Source organism: Psammomys obesus, unplaced genomic scaffold (genome assembly GCF_907164565.1).
Source record: "Psammomys obesus unplaced genomic scaffold, mPsaObe1.curated_primary_1811, whole genome shotgun sequence".
NCBI classification, from domain to species: Eukaryota; Metazoa; Chordata; class Mammalia; order Rodentia; family Muridae; genus Psammomys; species Psammomys obesus.
Window position 1 is genome coordinate 6,931,865 of NW_026591643.1, and position 23,605 is coordinate 6,955,469.

The 23,605-nt window shown below is 41.3% G+C and overlaps 1 protein-coding gene across 1 annotated transcript in view; it reads left to right on the top strand.

Moving 5' to 3' along the window:
• Pappa (pappalysin 1) overlaps window positions 1-23,346 on the top strand; it is a 266,143-nt gene extending 242,797 nt beyond the window's left edge. The window contains exons 21-23 of the mRNA XM_055611618.1: window positions 5,366-5,437; window positions 10,846-10,944; window positions 23,202-23,346. Of these exons, the coding sequence (XP_055467593.1) occupies window positions 5,366-5,437; window positions 10,846-10,944; window positions 23,202-23,309 (279 nt within the window). The 3' untranslated portion in view covers window positions 23,310-23,346. The remainder of the gene's footprint in view (window positions 1-5,365; window positions 5,438-10,845; window positions 10,945-23,201) is intronic.
• Window positions 23,347-23,605: the final 259 nt, after the last annotated feature.

Genomic DNA, 23,605 nt, shown 5'->3' on the forward strand with positions numbered 1-23,605 from the left:
ACACACACACACACACACACACACACACACACACACACACACACACAGAGTAGAGGAAATGAAATCCCAGAAAAGGACCCCATCCAAGTGGCAATTTATTGTAACCACCCCTGCAGTCTCTATGGAATGTAGAATAACAACAAGGCAAGGCATGTATTGACTGCTTGCAAGGACGTGCTAGCAAGAACGTAATAAGAAGGTCCCTTCACTGGCACGCACACATGCACACACAAACGTACGAGCTCTGCTTTATGACATCTGCCTATATCTCTGGTGCGAACACTCCTACTGGGTAAGATCAAGGGTTCTCAGTGCTTATCACTGAACACCAAGTTTGAAAGACATGAACATCTGTGGCTCTCTGGATGTCATGGATCCCATAACTACAGTGAATAGTAAATAGCCCCATAAGTTTACTTCTGTTAAGAACTTTGTCGTGACAGGAGGAAAATAATTAATACAACTTACCATCTTCATATTGCATATTCTGTGGAAGATCTTTTTTTACACACAAAACATACTAGTTTTTGTAGCTGGACTGCATTAGAAACATTTCAGAAACTCAGAAAGATTGAAAAAACAGCAAGAGATACTCCTATGCACACGGCCCAACTGAAGAGAAAACTTCATTGGTGTAGTGAAAGTGCCCTCATTTTCCTTGGTATGAAATCTCTATGCTACTATTAAGCACAAATCTTGGTAAGTTCTTATGCTTGTATGTGCTCATGGAACCACTATTATATCTGAATGAGAAACTTTTCATATAGCCAGGAGACCATCCATACTCTTACCAAATGTTGCCTCTATCACCAAGGCTACCAGTGCTTAGATATTTATCACTCTTGGCTAATGGTACTTATTTTAAACATCATATAGTTGGCATCATAAAGCATATGTCATATGAGTTTCATTCATGAGTACATTTTACTGCTATTAACAAAGGGACTGTCCATTTTATTTTAGTATGTTAACCTCTTTTCAATAACCCTTGTCACAAATATGTGGTAAACTCCTCAGGGACATGAGTATGGTAGACTCTTCTTGTAACTGAAAAAACAAATGAGGTGGTACAAACCCGTGAGAAAACAAAATGTCTCTAGCTTGGTACTGGAATTGCTTTAAGAAATGCTAGTAATTGTAGGAAAGTATGAAAAACATCATTGTTATAATCATGTGCATGATATATGTTTGTTCCAGTACGGGTTTGTGAAAGTCAGAAAACAACTTTATGAAGCATGTTCTCTCCTTCCACCTTAACATGGGTTCTGAGGATTGTTTTCAGGTTGTCAGTTTCTCATAGCAAACATTTGATTCACTAATCATCTCACCAGCACCTCTACCCTCAACATGGACATTGTTTTTAAAACGAGCCATTTGCAGTTTAGAGTTTGTTCCGTCAAAGATAGCAATGTAGAAATGTGGTTTCATGTGGCCACCTTTTCCAGTGTCCACGCATGTGTGTCTGTGCATAATAAACCTGGAGTTTTGTTCATGTTAAAATCTCTTTCTCTTTCTCTCTCTGCTTTTCATATTGGCAACTAATTTCTACTTTCTAAACTACTAGTATGCCAAAGCAAACGTTTCTGTGGCTTGTGTAGCCTGGGAACTGCTGCCTTACGATGTTTCAACGAGAAAGCCTATTCCAGACTGTATATCTAGAATTATGGAAGATTCTCCCCCATCAGGAGGAAGGTCTCCAGTACATAGCACCCCTTGCTAGGGCTGCCAGAAATGAACATGTTCAAAGTACTCATGCTGTACCATGACTGTGAGAAAACCCTTATTTTGACTCTGGAAACGGGCAATATGTTCATTTCAGAACGGGTTTTGTGCTGTGGACTAGGATGACGATGGTGGTAGTGGCGGTGGTATTCACTGAGTTGCTAGACACCATTAATATTTTGGTGGCAATCAATAATGGTGATGGTGGTACTAATCCTGTGAGGATGAATATTAATACTAATGATGGTGGTTAGTTGTGTTGTTCATTTTTTACCACTGTGGAAAAAAAAAAAACACTTGAGTAAACTTATAGGAATAAGTATTTATTTTTGCTCACAGCTTCACAGTCTTTAGTCCATGGCAACTTGACCACAGAGCTTCTGGAACCCTTGTGCTATGAAGTAGAATATCATGGAGAGGATATGCACTTCAAAGCTGCTTACCTTATAGCATACAGGAGACAAAGAGAAACAGGAGGGAGTCCGGGACAAAATACAGACTCCTCCCTGTAATGTCCTTGCTTCTACTTCCTCAGATCCTTGCCTCCAAAGTTTTTTACAACCTCCCAACAGTCCCGATTATGTTAGATCCTTTATGACTCAAATAAGATCTAAAATCCCATCATCTGACACACAACCTTTTGCTGGTGGCTTTTCTAGTTCTGCATGTGTTGTGATGATGGCAATTGCAGTCATGAAGAAAAGACTGGCCAATCTTCCTCCATCCCCAAAGAGGAAATGAAAGCCATCTAGCAAGACCTTATATGAATAACTCTGGTTGTGCCAGATTTTTCGTTGACTTTAAAAACAAGGCTGACATTTGAGGGGCCCCACAGGCTCTCCCAGTTCATGGGGCACACAGCCTGCCCTCTCCTTCGGCTCTCACTGCCAGTTCCCTTTCTTGGTTTCTCCAGCACACAGAGGGTCCCTGTGGCAAACAGGTGGGGTGTGAAGCCTTGAGCATCAGTGGAAAGTCCAAATACTTGGAAAGATAAATAGGTTATGCAGATAGTACAAAAGTCCCTTTTCTGAACTCATGTCAGATAAACCTCAACTGACAGAATCTTGTGCAACCACACCAATACACTCTTACAGGAGGACGAAATTAGATCTCCAATAAGGAGGGCAGCTTGGGTATTAAGTCTCTACTGGATCCTTTCTTGAACCTTTACTAAATACTAAATGCCTCTGGATTTTGGCTGTGAACAAACTCTTGGGCTCATTGAGGAAAGTTTTATTAAAGGCCCTCAGAGAAGCAAGGCATGTGGGCTTGTCCACTTTGGCCCCATGACTGGGAAACAAAGAAGGAAAAGGATGTGGTGTGTACTGACATCCCTCCAAATGTTCTTCAGTTGGACTCCATGTGTGGCTCTGAAGAAGACAGAGATATCTGAAACCTGGAACCATGCTCAAGAAGCTTCAGAGCTTCATCCAAGAAGCCATTCTTAATATTTGTCCATCTCAACGTGTCATCATACAAACCTATGACATTTTCAGGACACATTTCACATACATTTTATAAAATGTATAAAATGTGCAAAATGCAGTTCAAGTTTAAATCATAGTCATAAATGTATTATTTCAGATTCTGTGGTTGCCCTGGGCACTACAGTATGGATCTGTAATACCAGTACTCACAAATTGAGGCAGGAATGTTTCACATTTCAGTCAGCTTGGGCTGCAGAGTGAGACCCTTTCTCAAAGATGAGATGGGTGGTGCAAATACTATGACTTCACATATCAACAGAGCCGCCATGGGGCTAGATCATAGGTACCTTATGCTCTACGTGCAAAATATCAATTTTAATGGACTCTATACCAGTTAGACACTGTGACTGACATCTCTGATATTCTTCTGACACCCAAGAAGTAAGGAAGACGAGTAAAGAAATTATTGTCCATTGGATATAATGATCTCTACTTTGAGATGGATCCATTCTTTAATTAAAAACCAAACTAAACAAATATATTTATCGGGTAATCTATGAGTGCCAGGCACTGTTCCAGGCAAAGGGATCCAATCTATGAACCTGAAGTACTGTAGAGCAGAGAAGAAAGTCACCCTGCTTAGTTTTAGACTGGGGCCACGTGACTTCCTCTGTTTAAAGCTTGCCAAGAAACTAATTACACTTTGGCTCCCACATAAGTCTGCCCTCGGGGAGAGAATAGGATGGTCACATGCATTTCCCACTTTCTGGCCCTTGTGACTGTTCATTTCTTAATTAAATAAATCAACTGGCACTCAGCCAGCCGAGCAGTCCCTGCCCAGACATAGACTTCCATACTTCAATGGCTGGTCCTGGTCAGAGCTACCTCTTGCTGCATAACCAAGCATATGCTACTTCATTTTCTTAAAGAAGCAATTGTAATGCAACATGAAAAGAGAAGCCTCAGTGGGCAACTTAAAAGGGAGGGGTTTAGGGTTTTTATGATTATTCCATTCTGGATATTATGTCACGTTTTTTGTTTTCCGTAGCTTTCATTGTTCATCTATGTTAAGAAACATTGTCACATTGAATTTTATGTAATAAGTTAACTTAAACCATTTCTGGAACAATTGGTGATTTCAAATCCTGGTTTCCCCACTTAACAGCTATGGAGCTTAGGGAGTTTACACTGGTATGACACAAGAGTAATGCCTACTTCACAGCACGGGAGCAAGAAATAAATAAGATAATTCCTAAAGTGATTATGATGAAGTAATTATTAGTACTGAAACAACACACCATTTGCATGTGCGTATGTGTGTGCTCTGTCTGGAGGAAGTGAGATGTCTGAGACGTTCAGGTCATGGTTAAAGACTATACATGTGTTAACACAGGAAAGAATATTTCTTCAGTGTAGAAGAACTAATCCTCTGAGAAACAAAAGTGTGCGCAGCTTTAGGGAGTCACCAGCGGCTCACGCCACGTTAGCAGAACATGGTAGCGAGAGAGTTCTTTGACGTTCTGAAGCTCCACAGCAAAGGTCCTCTCGTTCTTCCACTAGCTCCACTGCTCTCAGGCAGGGGTGCGATGCATTAGCATCATCGGAGACACTTGCTCTTCTGATGCAGACACACAGCCCTGCCTTCAGATATCCAGATTTATTAGCATTCAAAACAGGGCTGATGAATCTGTCTTCTGAATATGGTACTACAAGGTTCTGATAAAAATGATCTTCAGCTTGTACTGGGAGAAGAAACTTGTATTGGGCAAAGCCTTGCCCTTTACTTTTCTCTCATCTAGCCACAAATGCGCTTGCACTTGTGTGCATGCACACACACACACACACACACACACACACACACAAAGTCTTTCTCCACCTACTTTGTCCTCCACTCTACCAATGAGTCCAAGGTCACACAACAGTTTTCTGAAATGCTTTTCTACTCCTGTTTCCTTCCTCACAATTCTGCTCTGCCTCAACCCTCATTCCTGACAGGGAAATAAAGAACCATAACACCTATGCTGAACACAAATATTATTATAATCTTAGAACTCCTGTTGTTGCAAGTACCTGGACAACCTCTTCATGTAAATACCATGGTGAGATTAAGACTTAACTAGTCCAAAAGAGGTGAAGTGATTTAATGTGCTGCCAAAAGAAAGTTGGTTCCTACCCATCCCAAACCCACCTGATTCCCCCTCTCCATCTGTCTGCAGAGGATCGTCTGCACTGCTGGCCTCCAGTGGTACCCGCGTCCTGCTCTGATCCACTGTGTCAAAGGCTGTGAGGTGAGTCACAGGATGAGCTGGCTCAGCTTGGAAGAAGTACTTCCAGCTTTGTTTTGATTTTGATGGTTACAATTTACCAGGCATATTAAGCTGCGCCTGCGCGCGTTGGTGCAGCAGCTAGGAATGAAGTATTATTATACACTACAGAGGATAGAATCAGAATATAGAGATGTGAAGAAACATACTCAGAAAGTAAAGTCAGTATGTAACAGTGCTGGGAGTCAGAGCCAGGCTTGCTTTCTGCAAAACCTACACCCAAAACCTACATTCCAAATATTATTGGAATACAAGAGATAGGAAGATGGTCAATCAGAAATGGAATAGATATGCCAGCGTGAGCACATGAGTTCAGATCCAGAACTCACATAAAACAAAACAAAACAACAACAACAGAAACAAAATAAACATTGTGGTATATACTTGTAATTTTAGCCTCAGGGAGGTAGATCCAGGAGCATCCTTGAAGCTCCCTAACCAGCCAGCACAGCTATACATTACAGTGAGATTGAGGTTTAATAAGGGACTCTGACTGGAAAAAAAAAAAGATAGAAAGGAATTGAAGAAATTACCTGACATCAAGACCAGGTTTTCATACACATGCGCTTATATGTACTTGTCCCTGCCATATGTACCTATGTATACAAGCAAATAAGGGACAGAAGCTATATTAATGTAACATAAATAATATGATAGGCATTTAAATTGCTATTTAACATTTAACTATTGTAGTACCACTTGAGGTCATCTTTTTTTTTTCTTTTTTAATTTCCATTTCACTAGTAACTATTGCTTCCAGATGAATTCTGTTTGTCTCCATATCTTAGTTACTTACTATTCCTTCAGTCCCAGAAATAATCTGGCCACTTTGACTGAATGGTTGCATTTAAATGGAGGATCCTTTCTGATGCTCAAAGTCGTCTACTTCACAGTTCAGCCATTCCGTGGCCCTGGAATTATGGAGAGCCAGCTCTGTAGATAAGTGACAGTTTAGAGATGGCATCAGCAGGCAGGTTCTTGGGATGCAGCTGTGTTCTTTTTGTAAATTCACTTTATACCTTGGTAGCCCTTTCCTTCTTCCTCTCCCAGTGCCACCCTCTCCCCATTCTCTCCCCCTCTCCCCTTTTCCTGAGAAAAGGGGAACTCCCTTTTCTATCCACCCCAGCTCACCAAGTTGCATCAGGACTGAGTGTGTCCTCTTCCCCTGTGGCCTGACAAGGCCGTCCTGCCAGGGGAAAGTGAGCTAAGAACTAGCAAGTGAGCCCATGTCTGATGCAGTCCCCACTGCACTTACTAGAAGACCCACATGAAGCCTAAGCTGCTCATCTGCTATGTCTTTTTTGGGGGCCTAGGTCCAGTTCATGCATGGTCCTTGGTTGATGCTTCAGTCTCTGCAAATCCCTCTGAGCCCTGGTTAGCTGGCTCTGTTGTTTTTCTTGTGGAGCTACTGTCACTTCTGGTTCCTTTTCTCTTTCCTTCCACTATTTCCCAGGACTCCCTATGCATGGACCAATATTTTGCTGTGAGTCTCAGCATCTGTTTTGAGGAGGATTCAAGTAGAGACTCCTAGTAGCGGAGACCATAGAGACTGAAGAGAACATCCTCTAACTAAATTACTCTTCTAGTAGAGGGTTGGGAACACCAACCCAACCACAAAAACTTTGACCCAAAATTTACCCTGCCTACAAGATGTACAGGAATAAGGACGGAGCAGACAGAGCAGAGATGGAGGGAACGCCTGGCCCTAGAAAAGACCCACCCTACCAGAGCGTCCCAACCCCTGATGCTCTGAACGACACTCTGCCAAGCTTGCAAAGAGTAGCCTGTCAGAGTTGTCCTCTGATAGGGTCTACATAGCTGTGTTCTTGAGGAAAGTCTTCCATGGAAACCAAAGCCATTTCTCTGCATCCAATTCCTTGTCCACTCTTTGTCACTTCCTGAGATACGACCCAGTGTTTCTAACAAACGCATGGAAAGAATCATGCATGCCCATTCTTCTCAGATGGAATGGAAAAGAGTCTCGTAGCCACTCTCAGATGCTTGTCAGAGCTCTGTGGTCTCAATAGTTCACCAAGGAGATTTTAGGTAGAGAACCTAGGTCATGCCCTAGAAAAAGCTGTGTGCAATAGAAATGTTCTTTAAAGAAATCATCCAAACCAAATCATTCTTTAAAAGATGGGAAAACAGCCCAGGCAACTGTCTTCTGAATATTTTGATGGAATTCCCAAACTGTGAATATTTCTAACATGACCTAGTTCTACCTGATTTTTGTATTAACAGGAAAATAGTGTCAGAGGATAGACTGCTATACATTTGTACAGCATGATAGCCACAGGGTAGAAGCATGAGCACAGGTCTACTGACTGCTGCGTTTTCTTCTCTTCCATCTCATTGCCTGCTCGTAGCCATTTCCTCTAAGTGTTATAAGACAATAGGGGCCACACACTTCTTCCTCCTACAGCTAGTGACTCTATATGTATCCTTTCCATGTACCTATCATGGTATTATTTAAAGACTTCTATTCCTTCAAACTTCATCCAGATGGGAAAATATGGCCATGGCCTTGCCACTGTTGGTACTTTTCATGCCTGAAACAGTGTTGTGTTTGGGGAAAAGGCATCTTTCATTTCCTGGGCATTCATTTTGCTGAGCTGGCACTCTGGTCTTTTAGTGTGACAGCAGAATTTGATCCCTTCTTTGACTCAGCATAGAAACCAAGAGACCCTCTTTCACTGCTGAGCACTGAACCCTGACAGTGATGCTTATCGCCTTTACCCTTGCAGGTACCACTCATAGTCTTCTACCTTTCTCAGTTTAGAGCTAAAACTCTGTGTCTTATCGGGGGATGAAAGGATGCTCAGAAAAGAAATATATTCTGGGACCAGAAATGAGATATTAGGCACCAATTACCTAGAGTAAGTCAAAATGCAGAAAGGACCTCTGAGTCTCATCCTTGTGACCAAAACTGTGCCCAAGTCAATTATACGCTCATTTATTCAAAGGCCCTCTGAGTGCATTATGCAGTCAGTCGCTATTCAAAGCTCTGGGTATACACAGTTTCAAGTCTACTGTCACAGAGTCAACCTGTCATATCTTTTGTCTCTCCTATGTCCCCCCGACACCCTCCATTCCATTAACCGTTTTGCTAAATATTTATTGGCCATAGATTTGAAATTTTTGTTTAAGTTGTGAGACATTTTGATAGGAAGTTTGGGGTATAAATCCAGAAGATGCACATCTGATCAGTTGAAAACTTAACGGTTAAAATAAAGAAGACAAAGATGAAAATCTAAGGTTATGTACCAAACCGTATCTAAAATGAGTACAAGAGGGTGTTGGAACATAGAACATTCAAGGTCCGCTAGAAACAGTATAAGGGTGGGTGGAGGTGGTTTTTGAGTGATACCCTGAAGGATAGATTTGTGTGTCTGTGTGAATGCATTCCTATTCAGAGTAGTAACTGGATGTGGGATGAATCTCCGCATGGCAAGTTTTCCCACTCATCTTTAACAATTTTCTCTCTAGCCCCACCTAATTAACTCCTATGTGTGATTGCGATCCCCATCCTCTAGACCATTTTCACTGAGCAACCTGAGGCAAGATCAAATGCTTTGCTACCATAGCAATACATGACTATTTGAGTAAAGACCTTTTCATTCACAGAGTATAAGAACTGGACGGGTAGGGCAGATTGACAGATAGAAGAGCAGATAGCTGGATGGATAGGTGGATGGATGGAAGGGTGACTGTGGCTACAGGAAAGGGTACATACCTAGGGAAAAGACCACGTGGAGGGAGCCAACTACTCATTTTCCAACCCAGTTTTATTCATTCTAAAAAAGGGACTATGATTCACCTTCACTAATTTGTCAACATATTATATGAGGAAGAATTCAAATGGAAAAAGGCTTGTGCTTTGTTATTGACTATGAATGTAACAATGTGTTGTTGTGCTTTGTTATTGACTATGAATGTAACAATGTGTTGGCCTAGAACTTACAAGGCAGTCATTCCTCAACTCACAGCTGTGAGAGAGAGAGAGAGAGAGAGAGAGAGAGAGAGAGCTCAGCACTTACTCTTAGCTCCATCTTACTAAAATCCTAGATTCTAAATGAGAAATAATGAAACACAAATTTGGCACAAAGAGGTACAGGCAAAAAAGGTTGAATGAGAATTTGGGAGCACATATGCAAAAGCAAGTCATGCAGCACAGAATAGATTTAGTGTGAACTTAGTTCTCCTCAGGGCCAGCCAGGATGGGAAGGAACAGTGGTCACAGGTGAATCATGAGAATTGTGCTAGGATAAGATAGTCTTAGGAAAAAAGTGACATCTTTCTCATACCATCCTCTTTAGTCAGGCTTCTACATGATTGGGAAACACAGATGAATTGAACACTGCTTATGTTTTGGGGGGCTTATAGTTCCCTACCATCATAGGCACCTAAATAAACACATAATATATTGTGTTGACAACTACAGTGGGGAACCTTGTGTGTGTGTGTGTGTGTGAGAGAGAGAGAGAGAGAGAGAGAGAGAGACAGACAGACAGAGAAAGAGAGAATGAGAGAGACATCAAAGAGACTCATGAAATCCTTAGGTTCCTATCAGCAAAGATTTTACTCTGTCTTCCTTCCTTCAGTTTTGGAGTAACACAAAGTTCATAGAATTCATTGAGGAAAATAATTAGTGTGAACGAGAATATGGTTAGAATAGATAGGGCAACTGGGGAAGGATGGAAACAAAAAATTTAGATCATGATTCTTTTCTTTTTCTGCCAGTGTGGCTTTGATGTGGTCACTTTGATATGCTACCTTTCCGGGTTTGGGCTTATGAAGTGGGAATAGTTATGATGAGCTCATATGTTTAGAGAAAAAGTAAGAAGAGTCGTGCAAAAGGTTAAGACAGTGAGTAGGCCTGTTAGGAAGGCCACTGTTCATGCACATGTCCTGGTGCCTAATCCCTATGAATCCTCCATTTTTAAGCTTGTAATTCTGATAGTTTTTATCCAGATTCCTAATTTGTCTATGTATAATTCATTAAAGAAATACACAGCCAGAAATGCAAATTTTCCCATGTCTTAAAGTAAAATGTACCTTCTAATTCAAAAAGAAAAAAAGGATATATTTTGTGTTTTAATTTTCATATTACAGCCAACAAAATATGTTTCTCAGCATAACCATATTCCAGCAGGGAAAATATGGCACATAAAAATGTTTGTAAATGGTAAAAATAAAAACTTACCCAAGGGGGTATTGGGATTGGAAGCCAAGTTGGCTGATGATGGAGGTTTGCAAGAAGATGAGAGACTGCCAGGCAACCACAGAGGACCCAGTGAACGGCTAAGAGCAGTTCGCTCTCATGCCAGGATAATAACAAAGCCTCTTTCCCCCACTTCTCTTCCCTTTCATAGCCATTCATGGGAGACAATTACTGTGATGCCATCAACAATCGAGCCTTCTGCAACTATGATGGTGGGGACTGCTGCACCTCCACAGTCAAGACCAAAAAGGTATGCCAATGTTACCCTTCTTATATTGTCACCTTTGTAGCTCTCCAGCCTGTGAACCAGTCTCTTTTAATGTCATGGCTATGTTAGTCTTCTATCTTCAGGCTCACTATCACTCTAGTTTTTATTCCTTTAGTTAGTAGTAAAGTTGTTATCGTTTACTGAGAGCTAGCTGGTCTTTGCAAAGGTGGTCTTCAAAGTTGAGTGTTGTGCATAGAAGCATATAAATAAAAGAGCAATGCACTTTAAGAACAGACTGGTCAGAGAAAGCCCTGCATAGTGGTTAGTAGCAGAAAAAGAAGAATTACGGGGGCAAGAACATTTAAACCAAGTGACTAGCTTGTAAATCCTAGAGAGACTGTATATTCTAAGTGATAAATCCAAATCAGCGGGTAAGAAAAGTCATGACATCTACACACTTTGAAGACTTTATTATCTATTTTGTTTTTCTGCCTGTGGAACTAGAAGTCTATGAATGGCCTTGTCTGTATATAGGAAGAGGGTTTTTGTTGTCATTTTCGTCCTCCAGCATTAGGATACATACACACAAGTGGCTTAAGTATTTGTACTAAAAGAGGAGCATTAGATGAGATAGATGTTCATTAGCCAACCCCAAAATTGGCCACCTCTGCTAGCTTCCTGAGAAGACCTAAAAGCAGAATTTGAGGCTCCAGTTTAGAGAGGGGTGTGAAACCTGAGAACCCTGAGCAGAAAAGCATTCACGTGATGAATGTACCAAACTCTTTGGTGTTTTCAGCCATCTACCGTCTGAGGCAGAAGGTCCTTCATTGTAAGGGATGATTTCCTCAAATATTTCAGCATAAAGAAATGAGAACTGAGTCACTAGAACATGAAAAGAGATAGCTAAGTGCTTGATGATTGTCCCACACGATCTTCCCATTTCATTAATGGAACACCGAAGCCCTAAGGAGGGATGACTTGTGACAGTTGGCAAAGGTTCCTGATGCCAACCTAAGCCTTCTGATATTGTAAAAACCTTAAGAAGGTTTGTTGCTTTAAGAAACATGCTTAGCCTATCGGTGCTGGGGAAGGGACAGGGAGGAGAAGAGAGAGGAAGGGTGGGATTGGGAGGCGGCTACAGCTGATACAAAGTGAATAAACTGTAATTAATTAAAAAAAAAGAAAAGAGAAAAAAAGAAACACGCTTAGGACTCACATTGCTGAGATGGATGAACACATATTCAAATCAGAGAACTGTTAATAGCTGACAAATAAGAATGCTGGGTTTCTCTGGAATCTAGTCAGTCCCAAGTGGGCAGTATTTTCACAAAATGCCTGGCCCTTTGTGGTTTTGGTTTTGTACTTTTGCTAAAAGACTGAAGCTACATGTTTTCTGCTTAATATAAGAGAATAAAAGCAATTTCCTGTTAATACACTTTATGATTTTATCCTAATAATAAAATAATATGTATCTTACTCTTTGTAAAGAAACAGAAAAATATACTTACTCTTTTGCAGCCTGAAGAAAATCATTGTTGTTTTATTTTAAATATTTTGTTTGACTGTATCATACATTTTATGATAAATTCTGGTCACTTTTACTCCTAACCTTCCATCCCTCCCTCGCCTGTTGAAACCCTTCTGAACAAGTCCAGCCTCTTCTTTCTTGCTTTGTTTTTCCGTGTGATTTCCTGCCTGAGCGTGGGTGAGGGCAACATACCAGCCATTATAACACTGAATAAAACAACATTCTCTTTTTGATGTATTTTATTTTATGTATTTTGTAAGTATAAAGCTATGCACATCTCTATAAATCAATTCATTGCCAGTTTGGGATCTAACTTCTGTTTACTTGGCACAGGAAGTTTCATACATATAAAGGATCTAAACTTTCAGGTGTCTTTTTTGCTATGTTGTTGTTTATTAGTTGATTGTGCACAGAATTTGTGCTATGTAACGATTTTCTTTAACTCTTGTCTTGAGCTTTTGAGTTATTTTCAGTTTTTTTTTGTGCATGTAAGTATTTTTAGAGCTTCAGTTGTTCCTTTAAAAACATTTCTAGGACTGAAATGACTAGGATTGATGGTATAAGCATTTTTAAGATTCTTGCTATCTACTTCCTGCTGAATATAACCAATTATAATTCATATTTTATCCAAACAGAGTAGTTTGGTTTTGTGAAAATGAATGGTGGATGTAGTTTTATTTTAAATAGACATTTCTGTAGAATTTCAAGCTTGTCTGACCTCACAAGTTGTTAAACTAGTGACGACTAAAAATTTTTATACTATTATAATTTATAAACCAAAACATTATAAAACTCTGTTTATTTGGGTGCCTTCTTAGGTGTATTCTTCTTTTCACAGTATGCTGTATGGGGAGATGAAGTGATGTGACTGAAGTTCAGATGTAGCTTCAAAGTTGTTACATAATTTTTATGGGGTATGAGTGTGTTGGCGCCTGTATCTGTGTGAGCGTGTGTGTGTGAGCGTGTGTGTGTGAATATCAGTCATCATTTGGGTCTCTGTCCCTGAGCTGGGTACCTCTGCAATAACTTCAGATGGCAGGACTCTGATATAAGCACTGCTTCTTCACTAAGGGCCCAAAGTGAGATCTGCATATACATGTGTATATGCACCCAGGCTTTCTTCCCCCAGAGACACTGAGCACCCACTGTCCACTGAGCATCTTCTCCGGACCAGACTGTGTACCTACAGTAGGTCCAAGTGGCTACAGCTCCTACACTTGTGAGACTTGCCTGCGAGGGTGCCTAATGACAGCCATGAGCTAGTGACAGTGCATCCAGTTGCCTTTGTTAAAGATGCAGTGAATGAATGATGTGGTACTTCAGGGAGGAAGATTACCTGAGGATGTATGTTATTTAACTCTAAGAAGTGGGAATAGAAGGATGGGATTATGTGACTTAAGAGATGAATTAGAGAGGTCAAAGGACTCTCAGGACATCTGTGGCAGCATTATATGTATGTAACATCTGTCGAAGTACAGATTCTAGAGAGAAGAGGGAAAGTATCTTGAATTAACATCATGTGTCTTTCCATTCAAATTGCCCAGTGTACCATCTAAATAAGCTTTAAGCTTCAAGTTCTTGAAGCATCTTTTCTATATACCTTGTGACTTTCTACAGTAGACTAGTTTGTAGAGGATGAAAGGCAGGAAAACAAAACACAAACAAACAAAAAACAAGGACAACAAATAAGTAAGTAAATAACCTTATGTGCCAGACCTTCTCCTTGACTCTTCTTTTTCTGAAAATTGAGAATTCTCTATAGATTACCCTGTATTTCCTTCATCTACACTGCCCTTCCCTTCTTCTGTATTTATTTTGTAAATATTAATTATTGAGTTAAGACACTTTTAATCCTCATGCCAACTCTGACAGGTCAATATTATTACTCGTATTGAACAGACAACTAACACGGGCTCCAAATAATTATGAGGCTTGCCCATGTTCACTTGAACAATGATTGGCAAAGTTCAGGTTCAAATCCAGTTCTGTGTGACTCACAGGTTTTTCTGCATAGGACTGAGCCTCACAGAGTAAGAGTACCTGTGAATAGGGCCTTGTCCTCAGTGCACCTGGGCATGGTCCTACGAGTCTAGGTTGGAGCCAAGGCTGCTGGGAACTTGGGTGGGAACCCTCCCTGTGTCAGATGAAGGCAGCTATCCCAGAAGCAGTGTTGCCTGGCTATCCCCTGACATCCCAGGATGCCCAGCTTGGGGGTGATAAATAGGACAGGGTAAGTTCTTTTTCTGTCTCCAACTTGCCCAGTAAGAAACCTATCACTGGAAAGGAGAGGCTTTCTTGATTTAGAGTTCCTGACCTTATTTGCTATGTCTTTCATTCTCACCCTACCCTTGACCTCTATCATGGGAGATTCCCTTTCACTGGGCACCGAGTCTGGTACTCAGAAACTCATTCATAAAGCAAGGCTGCTGCAAACACATGAATGAGCCTGCTGAGCACTTCCTACACATTTGTAGGATTGTGTTGGGAATCTCTGCACATAGTGTTTGCAGAACTGTCTGCTGAGGGGGAGAACAAACTCGTGAAGTCAAATATGAGTACAAGATGACCAGAGGTATTTGGGATTAGGATCCCCTACTTCTGGAAAGACATTTATTGACAGTTGGCTCTGTCACACATAGTGTTAACTACTTTTCCTTGTCATTTCACTTCTCAGTACAGTAGCTCTGTTGTAGATGTTAATGAAACTCAGACTTAGAAAATCTAATGTCATCCAATTGGTAGCTCTCAGATCTCAGATACAAATCTATGGTATTCGATAAACATGTCACTAGCCTTTAACCTTTAAGACCATTTTTCAATGAGCTTGTAACTTGTCAAAGCATCCTGTGTTTTTCCTTGCATCAGTCTTGCTTTGTACATATCTGTACACTCTAGGCCAATGGTTAAGTAGACTTCCAGGAACTAGGGCTTTCCAGTTACCTAGCACAGTGTGATGTCTTCTTCCTCCTCTGTCTACATAGACACCAGCTCTTCCCCACAGCCACCTTGTAGAACGGCTGTGTGTGTATTCCTTCCATTCTTCCTCCTCTGTCTGTCTGTATACCAGGCCTTGCCCATGTCAACCTTGTATGAATATCTTGGGCCAGGTTGTCATACAAAAGCTATATGGTAACATTGGTGGCAGTACTCTCCAACTTCACACCCAGACACCTGCCTGCAGTGTGAGGCAGGCAGGAAGGAGCAGGGAAGTCTCTGCTTCTTAAGATGCTGGCGTGTTATTTTTGTTGGAACTACAAGCCACAAATTCAGCACAGCTGTCTATGATGGTTGTTCTCACTTTTCATAATAAAACATAGCAATTTTAGTAAATTAATTTAATAATTTTATTCTAAGTAAGCATATGTTAGGACTAGAAAGTAAGAAGAGAAATTCCCTTACCATGTTCAATATGCTAAAGCTTTACCCTGTTTTCATGTTTCAGATAGCTGGTGAGAGACTGATTGAAGAGTCTCAGGTGTTGGGCTCTGTAGTATGGAGTAATTATCTTGTGTACTTCAGGCAGGGCATACTCATCATGTGTTCCTATGTCTTGATATCTGGATGTCTGAGGATGTGTCTGGTTTCTTGTCAACCAGTAGTAACTTCAAGGTTAGTAAGCTCAGAGGATATACAGTATAAGAAGAGACTCTCAGAAGCACATTCGTATGTAGGATCACACAGCTGAGTAAAGGCAATACCTGCAGGGCGACCATATCTGGAGGATATTTAGTGCACCTCGTTTTGCTCATTGGTGCATTCCAAATTTCAGTGTACCTCAACGTTTCCCACAGTAGGTCTTCAATACCCACAAACTAATCTTTCTGCAATGAGTGAAGTAATGATACTCTTTGCTACGGGAGAGATACTGTGACAAGCCTGTGCAACAGTGGGCTGTGTTCAACCACACTAGGATTATCTTGAGGATAACATCAATACTTAGAGTACATCTTGGTGAGAATTACATAGAAAATGAGGGGTGTTAACAAAGATTCCTAGAATAGGTTACACAGCAGATGAAATATACCACATCTATAAGGCCTTAGGTGAAAGGTTTAAGAAAGGAGCAAGAACCTGGGTAAAGGAGAAAGGAGCATTTTTGGTAGAGAGCACAGACTACACCATGACTCAGATAACAATTAGGGAAATGTGGAGGAAGTCACATCAACCTTTACAGAGCCAGATCAGAGCATAGAGGAAAAAGAAAGTAGCCTAGAGGAACAAGGATTTTATTTTATTTTATTTTTTAACATTTTATTTTTTATTTTTTCTTATCAGTTACATTTTATTAACTCTATCCCAGCCGTGTCCCGATCCCTCATTCCCTCCCTGTCCCTCCCTCCCTCCCTCATCTCCACCGTGCCCCTTGCCAAGGCCACTGTTAGGGGGGACCTCCTCCCCATTCATCTGATCCTGTTTTATCAGGTATCTTCAGGACTGGCTGCAAAGCTCTCCTCTGTGGCCTAACAGGACTGCTCCTCCCTTGGGGGGTGGGGAGGCCAAAGAGCCAGTCATTGAGTTCCTGTTAGAAATAGTCCTTGTTCCCCTCACTATGGGAAACCAATTGGTTACTGAGCTAACATAGGCTACATCTGAGCAGAGGTTCTAGGTTACATTCATACATGGTCCTTGGTTGCATGTCAGTCTCAGAAAAGACCCTGTGCCCAGATATATTTGGTCCTTGTGGAGCTCCTATCCTTTCCTCATTAGACTAACTCCCCTTCTTTCTTATGATTCCCTGTACTCTGCCAAAGGTTTGGTCATGAGTCTTTGCGTTGAAAACACTGCTAGTTAGAGTCTTTCAAATGCACTCAGTAGACTCCTGTCATAGAACAAGGATTTTATAACTTAAGCCAATGTCTGATCATTCTCCAAAGGTTATGGGGAAACAGAAATATGGCAAGTACTGCCCCAGCGTAGAGGAAGCAGAAATGCTGCCTAGAATACAAGGTGTAGATGCCAAACTGAAAGGATTAGTAGCAGAAAACAAGCAGCTAGCCAAGCAGAGCAGCCCAACCCTTTCATGCCTGATGAGCAGATATCCAAAGTGCTCTGGCTCCCATTCAAGGTTAACTGTGACATTTTCATGTGGATCAGACATGAAAAAAAGACTCTTTCAATTTGTTCCTATGAGGGAAACCAATTACCCTGTCTCAAAATGTTCCCTTCACCCTCACTGTCAGTGTTATCAATACCATCCCCTCCACCTTCTTCACCACGTCACTATTGACACCAGCAGTGACATGACCAATATCACCATCACCATGGCCAACACCATTATGATCATTGTCACCATCATTTAATGAACATATGTTTTGTGGAATACACTGTAATGAATGTTTTGTTTCCTGGATTTCATACTTTTTGGACAGTAATTGTCCCTAATACAATTATTATTTCCTACATTTTATTGAAAGAAAAACTGAAGCTCAGAAAAGGAAGTGATTTGCTTGAGATGGTACCTTAAGTCAGTTGCAGGGCAAGAGTTCAAACCTAAGTTATTCTTCTCCATCTACCAGTACATTTCTTCACTGTACCTACGTACATTATTCATCAAACTTTACCCAAACTTGAAGACTCTACTCTGTCTTGATTGCACTCTACCAGGTGCTGTATACTTCCTGCTCCCAAGAAACGTTGTTTGTGTGTGTCCTGGCTTCCTCTGCTGGGTTTGTTAACTGTTCATATGTACAATGTACAGCCCATGAGATTCAGGGAGAGACAGTGATTGGTCAAGGGGCCATTGCACAGGGTTGGCAGAACTAAAGCTTTCAGACTGCCAACACAGGACATCTCTTGTTTCACACACTGAAGTTGCTTCCCTGTTGAGTATGAGTCAGAATAGAGCACATGTCTGTCTCCAAGCCAAAATCAAGATCTACAGCCAGAGGTTTGTGGTACATTTGAGCAAGCTGCATTCCTAAGCATTTGTATCCATGGATGGAACGGTTAGCATGGGCAGAAGACCCTTATAGAGAAACACAGGCCTTCGTACTATGCACTAGCCAAGAAGAAAAGGGGGAGAATCTTTCCTTGACTCATTGATCCAGTCCTGTGAACAGAGCCTGGCACAAAACAGCATAGTTATGTGGTTACTGGGAATCTTCAAATATGATCTGGTCACCATGCTGTGTGGCGCATTTTCTTTTTTTAATTTTAATTTTTATTAATTATAATTTATTCACTTTGCATTCCTCCTGTAGCTCCCTCTTTCCTCCCCTCTTGATCCCACCCTCCCTCACCTATCTCCACCCATGCCCCTCCCCCAGTCCACTGATAGGGGAGGTCCTCCTCCTCCCCTTCCTTCTGATCCTAGTCTATCAGGACTCATCAGAAGTGGCTGCATTATCTTCCTCTGTGTCCTGGTAAGGCTGCTCTCCTCTCAGGGGGAGGTGATCAAAGAGCAGGCCTCTCAGTTCATGTCAGAGACAGTCCCTGTTCCCATTACTATGGAACCCACTTGGACACTGAACTGCCATGCGCTACATCTGTGCAGGGGTTCTAGGTTATCTCCATGAATCATCCGGGTGGCCACATAGAAGGGAATCTAGTAGGAATTCAGAAACTGGAAATCAGGCTTATAGTTATTAGTATAACAGTCTGTGATTATTGTCCCTGTGCCTAGATTTCTTTCTCTGCATTGAGATGACCTTGCCATCTGTTCTTGCTTATTTGGCAGTGAGGGTGGCACTGAGAAATAAAGGTAAACACAGATACCTGTCCTTGGCCAGCTGCCAGCTAGTGACTCACTTCTTTGCATCTTAGTTTCCTCTAAGGTATAAGACAGGCATAGTAAGAATAACTACCTTATTAGGGGTTCTGGGAAGCACTGAATGAGATAATGCAGGTTGAGAGTAGCTCTACGCTAGGTTCACCGCAAGGGACAACATCTAAGAGCTGGTTTGGAGAGGAGCTGATTTCATTGACACACATGCACATGCATGCATACACGAATGCAGGAATGCATGCAGGCCTGCACACACACACACACACACACACGCACAAACACAAGCTATATTCTCTAACTTTTTTTCCTAGACAGCATTGTGCTTTCCTATTTTTCCATAGTGAAGAATATTTTTCAACCATATTTGATGTTAGATCATAAATCTGGAAACTTAAGTTCAGAGAGGGGAAGTTATACATCGGAAATTGTCAGAAAGCAGGTCCAAGATCAGGGCCTCCGTGGCTTGTGCTAATTATCTGCTTATGCATCCATGTGCTCATCTACTGATGGGCCCCTTCAGGGCTATCACTTAGCAACGAGTACGTTCAACACTAGCCCCTCCTTCTTCCCATACTGAGCAGATGCACAAGTGAGAAGCAATTCTGTGCAGGAAGAGTGCAATAGTAATATCCTAAGACCAAGGAAAAGGAGGACGGAGGAAGCGGGAGAGTTGATGGCTAAAAAATAAGACAGTATTTGGAATATGTGAAAAATCTGTAAGTGAATATACTACAGAGGTGAGGGAGAAAAGACACAGGTGAGGTCTCAGAACCATGTAGTGCTCAGATGATGTCAGTCCTTACATTTAGGTGGGTCTTTGGGATTTTCTTCTAAGAGTTTGCCAGATACTCAGCTGTGCGGGACACAGATGTGAGGTTGCCCCATTGAAACACAGAGTTCAATGGGAAAGAGTTACAAAGAGCATATAGAAAAGACATTAGAGGTAACTGGAGGGTGTTAAGGGCAGGATTTGAGCAAGCCCTGGAGGAAGAGCTGGGCAGGGGATGGACAAGCTGAGGACAAAGTCTGGAGGTGGGAAGAAGGCAACAGAGTCTGGGAAAAAAATGTGTGTGAGAGAGAAGGCTGAGTCAGCACATTTAATCCCTCATGGAACATACCCTGTGTTGGGCCATGTCCTGGAGATTCTGTGTGTTTCCTCATGTTTGATCCTTACAAACACATGACGTGAAATACTGTTACAGTTTTAATCTGTTGAAACTATGAGCCATGACAGAGAAGGAATTTCCCCAAACTGTTCAGTGAGCATGAAGCAAGGAGATGCAGCCCAGGCTTTTGGGCTGCCAGTGGTGCTCTCCACGCCAGCTCAGCTATTGGAGTTTGTCTTGTGTCTTTACTGAGTTTCTCCACCTGGGACAGAGGAATTTCTCTCTGTATCTTTTCCAGTTCTAATATTGTATATTCCTACTGAAGAGGAAGAGGCTGTGGAAAAAAAGTCTGAGAGAGAATACAATGAATTCTAGATAGAATGCTTCAAAATATTTTAAAGCATCTAGTTTTTGGAGGCTAGAGTGTAAGTGTCCTGAAGAAGAAAAAGCAAGTGGAAATGAAAAGATATGTGCTCAGTGGGAAAAGACTGAAATTGACTACCATGGCAGCAAGTGCCTGTCAACTGAAAAGTAAAACAAAGCGATGTCTTAGCGATGCAGAGAGCTGCTCAGGAGGCATAAATTAAATAACAACTTACTGGTTCTGTGGGTTAGGATCTAAGAAAAGAAAAGAAAAGAAAAAAAACAATAATGAACAAGACTGACCCTATCTTTATTACAGTATCAAAGAATTGGTGGGAGATGTATCAATGTGTTTTCAGTGTGTGTACATGAATACATGCCTGCATAAATGGACACTTAGTTTACAAGCATTGTCCTAGGCATTTTTCATGAGTAATTTCATTTATCCTTCATCACAGTGTCAGAAGACATAAGGAGGTACTTCCACTGTGCATATTGAATGAATGACTTAACTGAGACTCCAGGAATTGCCACATGTTCAAGGTTAACCCTGAGAGAAGTGAGAAAGCAGATAAGGTTTTTAAATTTTTTAAATTTTAAATAAAGGTTTTTAAAGCAGATAAGATATTTAAATTGTTACAAATTTCACGATGGAGATAAGATGATAGTTAAAGAGGTGAGAAAGAAGAGAGGCAAGTGAGGAGATAAAATTAGTCCACAAGTACATAATAACGAGGGAGAGAAAGATGCGCTCAGTGGCGGTGTGAGCACTCTGAGGCCCTGCTTAAGCAGGAGGCGAATGAGGTCATTAAATCCATTTGCGCAGATGGGGGACCCTCTGGGACGTTACAAGCAAATGTCATGATGCAACACGGTGCAATCGACGTGCGTAGGTCAGGCTGGGACTCCAGCAGGGAGTGCGCTGCAGTCTTTGGAAAGATGGATCATGTGCCGGATGGGGAAGACACTTTCTCTGTTGTGCTTTTCCTACCACTTTCTAAAAAGGCCAGCCAGCCCAAGGTCACAGAACACATGAAAGGATAGACTGGAAATGGAACTTTGGCCTTTTTCTTTTCCTCATGCTAAAGTCTGTTTCCAAAAAACATCCTCCCAACAAATTTGATTCAAAACTTTTATGTAAAATGCTCCTTACTCAGGATTTCAGGCCCCATCCAAGGTCATGTAAACTATTTTATGCATTCTTTTCAATTAATTTTTGCCTCCCCAAACCAAAATTAACAGTATGTGTAAAGAAATTTGTTCATTTGAAACATATGTTCACATCTTTTATTTTAATTTGTTCATCACAGTAGTTTTACTTGTTAGATATCCCACTGTAGAATTATCTTTTTATTATTATTATTATTATTTTTAATTTTTTATTAATTACACTTTATTCATTTTGTATTCCCCCAAACATGTTCTTAACAAACATGTTCTTAACAAAATACCACATAAATGCTCATGTATGTTACAATTTCTGTTTCTACAAACTGGTAACATGGCCATAGCTGGTATTTATAACTTAATCATCCTCTATTACTCATTCTGAAATCTGGGAAACAACCTCACTCAAAGTCAAACACTTACAGAAAGTTATTCATGGGCCCTCTTCGGTTGTTTACTTTAGCAAACTATGGAACCTAACACATATATTCAACTACTCTCCATCTTTTCTTTACAAGTATTTCTTTTTTTTTTGTTTTTTTTTTTTATTAATTACACTTTATTCATTTTGTATCCTCCATAAGCCCCTCCCTCCTCCCCTCCCGATCCCACCCTCCCTCCCCTTTCTGCATGCATGCCACTCCCCAAGTCCACTGATAGGGGAGGTTCTCCTCTCCTTTCTGATCTTAGTCTATCAGTTCTCATCAAAAGTGGCTGCATTGTCCTCTACTGTGGCCTGATAAGGCTGCTCCTCCCTCAGGGGGAGGTGATCAACAAGCAGGCCAATCAGATTATGTCAGAGGCAGTCCCTCTTCCCATTACTATGTAACCCACTTGGACACTGAACTGCCATGGGCTACACCTGTGCAGGGGTTCCAGGTCATCTCCACGAATAGTCCTTGGTTGGAGTATGATTTTCTGGGAAGTTCCCTGTGTTTAAATTATGTAGAATTATCTTAACAATAATTATCTTAACAACTGAAACTTAACTGTTTCAGTACTCATTATGATTTTTATCCATGTTGCTCAGCCTATGTAGCTGAGTCAGTTCTTACCAAGGTACAGAGCTTGTCTTACTTTAAATACCAGATGGATCACTAACTTTGAGGAAATAACATCCCTTTCTTGGTTTTAACTTCATCATTGATAAAAGAGCAGTTGCTATAGCTGTAAAATAGAATCAGAATTGGTATTTTATTATCTAAAATGTCCATTGCCTTACAGAGTTCCACCGCAGGTAACCTGCAATGATGACAGCCTTGATGCTATGGAGAAAGTCTTTTTAGTGCTATCAAACCTAGAACTACGACTTGAATCTCGTTCTCAAATCTAGTGGCCATCCCGTTGCTCTTACCGCCAGTCTGGAAATTAGAACAAACAATCTCATTCATTCCTGTTCCGCTCTCTGCAGGTCACTCCTTTTCCTATGTCCTGTGATTTACAAGATGGCTGTGCATGTCGGGACCCGGAGGCCCAAGAACACAGCCGGAAAGACCTTCGCGGATATAACCATGGCTGAGGAAAGACAGCTGTTATCAAAGATTTCCCAGCGCCGGAACCCGCATCCCTCTGGTATTGATTTCACAGTCTGCTGCTCGATGAAATGGCCTCTCCACACCAGGGATCTTTAGCACCCAGCCAGTCTGCCTTTAATTTCACCCAGCAAGGCCCAACTGTGGGGCAATGAACCAAGTCTCACCATGTTGAATGATGGAATGGAATACTATCCCGCACTCTAAGGACTGCATACATGGCATGTAGTCCCAGAGCCTCTGAAAATTCTTACCAGTTGTCACATGACCACAGCCCAACAAC